Below are 7967 nucleotides of genomic sequence, written 5' to 3' on the forward strand. Positions count from 1 at the left end.
ATAATCTAATTATAATTAATACTAATCCGAAATCCTAATTTATTATTTAATTAAATCACACTTAATTATTTAATAACTTATTTCGGAATTAGTTTAAGTAATTTCTCTATTTTATTTATTTAATTAATTAAGTCATACTCAATTAATGTCATTAATAAAATAAATTACTTATTTAATTTAAATTATTTCTCATTCAAGAGTTTTTTGTGTGTGACCCTATAAGTTATTATTACGTTGGCAATAATTTTAATATCTTATATTAAAATTATAAACAAAGAGCGACATCTAGTAATACATCATTGCTACCCAAGTAATGAAATTAAATCCGTAATCCGATTAAACCTTTCGTGATAATGTACAATGTAATATAATCCCTTAATCCAAATATTATAGATTAAACTAGAGGCTTATAATATGTCATCCTCATCATATTTTAATCCAAGTTTCCTTGATTAATGAGTAGACTATTATATCAAATCAATATATGAGTGTGGTCACGCATTTCATAGTCTAGCTCACACAAGAGGCCAATAATATCACTCCTAAAATAAGAGGGTTAAATCCCATATAGATCATTCTTATTTCTCATATGATTCATAATATACCCGAAATACAATTTTATCATTACTCGATCAAAGGTAACTTTTAATGTAATCAAAGTAAATTTATTCTCGTCTAAAAATATAATGATTTCAAGTCTAAGGACCATTACATCATTCTCACAGTGAGAATTACTTATGACACAACAGACATGTAGAATCTCACATTGGGTCTATCCAACACTATGTACATTTATATATGCCTGTATTTTTTACTTTAGTATCATTATACCTATGATCAATGAGATATGATCATCAGTCAACAAACACACCAGTCTTAATGCATTATTATTGTCCCTTAATAATAATACTCGACTAGGGACCTTTAGGAATATTGATACTGTTCTCATAATCTCATTTTTAAGTCACGTTCTTAGAGATATAAAATTTATATCATATTCCAAGGACATTTATTAATGAACATTTATATCACAGTAAATTAAGACATAATAAATTATAAAGAGAATAATCGATAGAACATAAACATCAATAATCCAAATGTCTTAAACTAAAACATTATAATGTTGTCTCTAGGGCATATACACTAACACGAGATTACACCACGTGGAAGTGACGTTTCATTTTTCACCGCGGATCTAAAAGCCCCTCATTTGCTTCTTTTTTACTCTTCGGTTTTACCCCAAATCTTTTTTCTCTATCTTTTCTTCGGTTTTGCGATAAAGCAAGTGGTAGGTTAACTGTTGATCGTAAATCACTTTGCCTCAGTTTCGTCGTTGTTCTCTTAATCTCTGGTAGCTCCTTGCTTTGTAAGTTCCTCTTCCTTTCCTCGCTTTTATTTTAATCACAGATGCCGTTATGTCTTCGTTTTAGCTAGTTTTGTCTTTACTCTTCATAGTTGCATTGTATAGTTGCTTCGATTTTGTCTTTCATTGATTTTACTGTGTAATTGTGTTTTCCATTGATATGAATGTCGAAAGTTTTGATAATCGTGGGTGAAGTTCTGCTAAATCGTCATTATTGGTTTATGTTTTTGTTTTTTCTGGGTTGTTGGTGTGTTGTGTTTATATGAGAATAGGTATATATATAGGATATTTTAGTGTGGTTTGGCTTTTGATTCTCGCGACTAAGTATTTATGTGATTAGGGTTTTTTTCGGGGTCCAGATATATAGTATTGGTCTGAGTCTGTTTATTTTGGTTCCCGTGATTTGTGTGCTTTAGCGTTAAGTCTGAGTCCGGATATGTATTTGGATAATGAACCGGACTAATAATAGGTTAATATTAAAATTAAAAGTAGCCTAGTCCAGACCATGCTAGTTATAATATTGAATTTTGGTAGGTATATAGACTAACCTGGCTCTTTGGTTTATGGTCCAGATTAAAACACGCGCCAAGGTCTATTTTTCTTGCTACCCCGATTCTTTTGACTCTGAAAGTGGTTCGGCTCTCTCTGCTTCTAACACGACCCGGGTAGAGATGTGGAAAAAGGCCTCGGCTTCAAACTCCAATGTTATAACTGAACTTCGGGTTAAGCAACTATCTTCTAGAAAAGTTTTGTTCGTCGACCTTTGGTAGGTCGACCCTGCGTTGGTTAGTCCTAAAGGTAGCATAATATATGCATATATCGCTTTGCGGGTGATGAAGGCTGTTTAAGGGACGTCTTCTGTGTTCATTCTGATATGGTTGTATCCGAAGAAGGCGTCCATGAAACTTAACATAAGGTGTCCGGAGGTGGGTCGATCAGTTGATCTATGTTTGGCAGAGGGTAGGGGTCTTTTAGACATGCATCATTCAGATCTGTGTAGTCTATACACATTCTCCATTTGCCATTAGGCTTCTTGACCATGACCATATTGGCTAGCCACTTTGTGTACTTGATTTCACATATGATATAAGCTTTGAGAAACTTTTCAACTTCTTCGTTTATCATTTTCTGTATTTCTGGGGTGCAGTTCCTTCTTTTCTGCTTGACTGGCTTTCTGTCCGGATTCACATCCAGGCTGTGCATGGCACAGATTCATGTAACCCGGACATGTCGTTCGGACTCTAGGAGAAAACATCCACATACTTCGGGAGTAATGATATCAGTTCTTTTTCGAAAACCGTCTCTAGTCTGGACCTTATCTTGACTTTCTTGGTCGGGTTGCTTTGATCAACAATGATTGTTTCTGTCTCAACTGCAGCCTCAACTTTTTCTTGGTCATGGGCGAAGACCAATAGCTGGATCCGGGCCTCAACATTCTTTTTCATGTAACCTTGAGTGATCCGGGCCTCAACATTCTTTTTCATGTAACCTTGAGCCTGGGCCTCAGCTCTCCCTTGGTTTCCTGGATACTTCTGTGCCTTTGTCTTTACTTTGAGTTTTCTTGTCTTGGTCTCTAATTCGGTCCAACACTGAGCCACGGGGTTGGTGAGAGCTCCTTGACCCCTCAGAGTCTTCCGTCTACTCAGCTTCTTCTTTGGCCCGGATTTGTTTCTCTTGAAAGAGCTGGATGGCTTCTGCCAAGTCGTTGCTGGTCATGTTGGCCATGTGTTCAGCACAAACAGGAACATTGATATACTTGTATTGATTAAAACTCAATGAGAGTTAGGGCGTTATTGGGTGAGACTATCCTTTTCAGGGTATGGGTTCCGGGTGGTTGATCCTGGGGGAGGTCCTGGTTGAGTTCCAGGTCCAGGTCATGTTCATATCTCTGTGTGCTTTCAGCAGGCCTTACATCCGAGGCTTTACCTCCTCTAGCCACTTTTCAATAACTTGAAATGCGATGCCAAGTCGTTGTTGGTCATGTGTTCGGCACCAATATGAACATTGACATACTTGTATTGATTAAACTCAATGAGAGTCAGGGCATCAGTGGGTGAGACTATCCTTTTCAGGGTCTGGGTTCCAGGTGGTTGATCATTGGGGAGGACCTAGTTGAGGTCCGGGTCCTGGTTTGGATCCCACAACTGTCTTTGCGTTCTTGCAGAAGGCCTTCCAGCTAGCGTTTTACCTCCTCTAGTTATTTTTCAATAACTCGAAATGTGAAAGTACATATTTACAAATAATAAGATTCTAGGAGAAATAGGTTTCGCAAGTAACAACTAATACCACATTACAAGCTTTAAAAATAGATGCATGGTTGTTTTCTACAAAAATCAATATCAACCAACACAATAACAATCAAGTTACGGGGTCAAGAACAACTAAATCTGGGCTTAAGCTAGCAACTGAGTATTCGAGAGTAAAGTAGATTTGGGTCCGTAAATAAGCAAGTTTAGCTATAACTCACACAAACGTGGCTTAAAATAAATAAAACAAAACTCACACAAACGTGGCTTAAAACAAAGAGCACACACAAACGTGGCTTAAATCAGGAGCATTCATTGTTACGACTAAGCTAGGTTTCCCGAATTCTTACAGATTACATGAAGGACTCTTTTCAGAGTTTGCGGCACCTCGAGTGTAAGAGTAAAAACTCATTTTTGGATAATGAAAGGTAGAAATATAAGGCGACTTTGTGTGTGTGTATGAGTGTGTGTGTAGAAGGGAGTGATTAACCCCCAAACCTCTCTTCATGGGACTATATATAGCCCAAGGGTAGGGTTTAGGGGTTGGTACCTTTCAATCATGGTCATTCGTTGTTGGGAGCGGAGGACGCCTGACTAAAACGAATGTCTTACACGTGTCTAGGAGGGGGTTGCGAAGGAATGTTCCAAGGACCCTTTGACATGTGCCCTGATTATTCGCATGACTGATCATTAATAGTTATCATTGTCACGTGTTTGGGCCCGTGCCTCACGTGCTGTGTTTTAGTTGGGTTTTGAGGGATAGGGGACGCTAGGATGCTTGCTCCCGGGGTGTACATGAGCTGGACCCATTCGATTCTGGACTGAGTTGGAGTCGAACCTAACCGGTCCTAGTTTAAGTGGTCCAGATCTAGGTTCATCGAACGGGACCTAACCGGTATTGGACTGAGAACCTAGATTGGTGTACAGGAGTCAGATCTATCCGGCTGTAGATTTCTTGGTTTATACCCGAGTTCAAAAAGTATTTTATATCATATGAGAATGCATATTTTACGAGCTCTAGTTAGAGAGAACCCGAATACTCTTATAAAAACACCTCATTTTTGTAACACTTGCATAATTATTTAAAGCAAAGTAAATACTGGGCGCTTAATAAAATACTCAACACCCAACTATAATGAATCTTTCGTTTAATGAAATACGTATTCTCCTAATTTGCAGGATGCCACATAAAATCCTGTCTTCTCTTTTATATAAATATATATATTGATTGATATTAGCCCTTCAAAATATTTTAAAATTTATAAGTTTTTCGCATTTAGCATGTCATTATAGATATACATTGTAAAACTGCTTATAAAATCGCATTTCAAAAATATCAACTAACAAAAACACATATTTTCAATTTATGCGATTTGTCTTCTCAAAAATCAGTAATCGATCACGTTCAATCAAAAATGAATATATCGGTCCATCTTTCAATAAATCTTGTACAAAAATCAGATCACAAAGAAACAAAAAGCACCCATTTTACCACCCAAGTTTGACTAAAAAAAAAATCAAGAAAAAGAAAAACAGCAGGAGGGTGAAAAATACAAACCACAAGCACATTAAAAGAAACAACAACTACAGTGTGGAGGAGAGGTGTTGTTGTCTCTCTCACTCTCCAGATCTGTATCTAATAGTATCCATCTCCTCGGGAACATCGAAAATAGATACAACAACAACATCATGTTTCTCTTTGATTGGTTTTATGGTGTGTTAGCCTCTCTTGGGCTATGGCAAAAAGAGGCCAAGATCTTGTTTTTAGGCCTTGATAATGCTGGCAAAACAACCCTTCTTCATATGCTCAAAGATGAGGTTACCCTTTTCACCATTTCTAATCTTTTTATCATCTTCTTTGTCTTTTTGTAAGTATATGTTTGTATAATTGTATGATGTGTATTGTTTTGTTTGTTTTTGATGTTCAGAGGTTAGTTCAGCATCAGCCAACACAACATCCAACATCTGAGGAACTGAGTATTGGTAAAATCAAGTTTAAGGCTTTTGATTTGGGTGGTCATCAGATTGCGAGGAGAGTTTGGAAAGATTACTATGCTAAGGTCCTTTATTATGTCTTTTTATGTGTTACAAAATTTCTTTGGTTTTATGTATTGATTGATTGACTTATTTGGGTTGTTGGTAGATCTGCTTAATTTTGGTTGCGGTTTTGTTTGGTGATTGTTATGTGTATCGGAGTAGATGGGTATTTTTTTAGATGTAAGGGTTGTGGTTATTGATTGGTATGTACTGGATACCGAAATGTCACTATTGAAATGATGGTACTAGTAAATTATAGTCATATTTGAAATGCAGTTTTGTTTTTGGTCATTAATTGATATTGAGAATTCGTATGCAGGTAAATTGTTTAAATGTAAGAATCTGGGATTTTTGTTGTACTTGTGATGTTATTCGTGACCGTGTAGAAATAAGGACAAAACTGAAGGAAAAGAGTAATACTTAAATTCTGTGTGACTATTGACTGGAACCAAATTACTATTTAGAAGTTCAAATTTTGAGACTCTTGACATGAAATGCTTTTGAGACGTGGACTACCTGTGCTGAATGTCTTATTGTTTGGGGTCATGCTATAGTTTATATAGATATATTTACACCGAAAAACAAGACGCACATTCCTTATCTAACTTTGTAAGTAATGCGCATGTGTGTAACCAAAGTATATGTGGAAAAGCTGTAATATTACCATTGATTTATTAAACATTAAGGTATATTGTTTCACATTCCCCTTTTTAGTGAGTTTGCTTGATTTTTATCTCGAATATTGTGTTATTTGAAAGTTGTATATATTCTGAAACTTTAATTTTACGCTATCATATTACCTTTTTTCTGGTATCCTGGCTTATGTCTATCTAATCAGAAAGGTGGGGTTTTTTCTTAATAAAAGAAATTTAAAAAAATGAATAAAAATGCCTCCTCTTCATTAGAAGAATCTCACTATGAGTCTATGACTAATATATATATGAAATATTACAATTTTTTTTACCGCAAGTAGTAATCATTTTATATATAAAATTGTAAACATCAGATCATCATACTAGTAGCTATCCTCTAATAGTGACGAACGGGTGAGATTTATCTGTCAGAACTTGAATCATATTGATATGACCTTTAAGGGCGGTCTTTGGTTGAGTTCAGTCAAATACTTGTAATAGATTGCAATAGGATTGGAATTTCTTTAATGTTCTTTGCTATGCTTATCAGAATTGATTCATATATTTGAATTTCACCATGGTATCTACTTTTTGTGTAAACTTCTCTACATAACTATTTTTTTTAAGATCGGTTTGTTAAAAAATGTTACGAAGTTTTATTTTGCATTTTATACAGGTCGATGCTGTAGTTTATCTTGTTGATGCCTATGACAAGGAGAGGTTTGCAGAATCTAAGAAAGAGTTGGATGCTCTCCTTTCGGACGAGTCACTGGGTACAGTCCCATTTCTCATTCTTGGAAACAAAATTGATATCCCGTATGCTGCCTCAGAGGATGAATTGCGCTTTCATCTTGGCCTGACTGGCGTCACCACTGGAAAGGGGAAGGTGAATCTTGCTGATTCAAGTGTGCGTCCTCTAGAGGTATTCATGTGCAGCATTGTGCGTAAAATGGGGTATGGTGATGGATTCAAATGGGTCTCTCAATACATCAAGTAAAATATCTTCCGCGAGGAGTTTTATGATGTTATTCCCTTTTGGAAGAAGAGATGACATGTTCCAAACAAGGATTGAAATTCATATTGATTCCCCAGTTTGATTTGGTTTGTAAGTTCTTCTCTTGGATGTTCTTTTGGTATGTGTGGAAGGCCTTTCATTTTATTGTAGTGTAAAATCTTAACTATAGCCTTAAAGCAGTTTTACATGTAATCTTGACAGTATCTATTTTCTTTATTCTGGTTGGCAGACGGTCTTCTTTAAATGGTAAGTTTGAGAAGTACTGTTTGTATCGGAAATAATTACAAATTAGGACCTGATTTTGCAGGTATTCAATATTCATACAAAACGGATTTATTGCAGTAAACTCTGCATTTTTATGCTTATATTCTGGGTAGTTGTTTATTCAGGAATAAAATGTTCTTGATATACACCAACTGTTACCAAGTATCTTCACAATAGTTTACTTATGTCGGTAAGAGGTTTAACAATGATCCCTTATGCTTAAATTTCTTTTCAGTCGGCAAAATCTTTCATCTAGTTATAGTCATTCAGTGTAGGATGAATGCCATTTACCTCCTCGTGATGACTGTAATGATCATCAACAGTATTACAATAGGTGTATGTGATTGTACATATGTTAGGCATTATATTGGCTAGGTCTACATTTAGTGTTTGTAGTATGAATCAGAAGA

The 7967-nt window shown here is 35.8% G+C and overlaps 1 protein-coding gene across 1 annotated transcript; it reads left to right on the forward strand.

Moving 5' to 3' along the window:
* Positions 1-5151: 5151 nt before the first annotated feature.
* LOC141697355 (small COPII coat GTPase SAR1A-like) lies at positions 5152-7658 on the forward strand. The gene is made up of 3 exons (XM_074501677.1): positions 5152-5427; positions 5538-5669; positions 6955-7658. Exons 1-3 carry the CDS (start codon positions 5299-5301, stop codon positions 7273-7275), a joined length of 582 nt encoding a protein of 193 aa, XP_074357778.1. The 5' UTR covers positions 5152-5298; the 3' UTR covers positions 7276-7658.
* Positions 7659-7967: the final 309 nt, after the last annotated feature.

The sequence above is a fragment of the Apium graveolens genome, chromosome 11 (assembly GCF_009905375.1).
Source record: "Apium graveolens cultivar Ventura chromosome 11, ASM990537v1, whole genome shotgun sequence".
NCBI classification, from domain to species: Eukaryota; Viridiplantae; Streptophyta; class Magnoliopsida; order Apiales; family Apiaceae; genus Apium; species Apium graveolens.

Excerpts from the sequence above, each read along its gene's own strand:
- LOC141697355 (XM_074501677.1), top strand. The coding sequence starts at position 5,299 with ATGTTTCTCTTTGATTGGTTTTATGGTGTGTTAGCCTCTCTTGGGCTA. Across the intron at positions 5,428-5,537 it reads TTCATATGCTCAAAGATGAG|AGGTTAGTTCAGCATCAGCC; the intron begins GTTACCCTTTTC and ends TTTGATGTTCAG. Across the intron at positions 5,670-6,954 it reads GGAAAGATTACTATGCTAAG|GTCGATGCTGTAGTTTATCT; the intron begins GTCCTTTATTAT and ends CATTTTATACAG.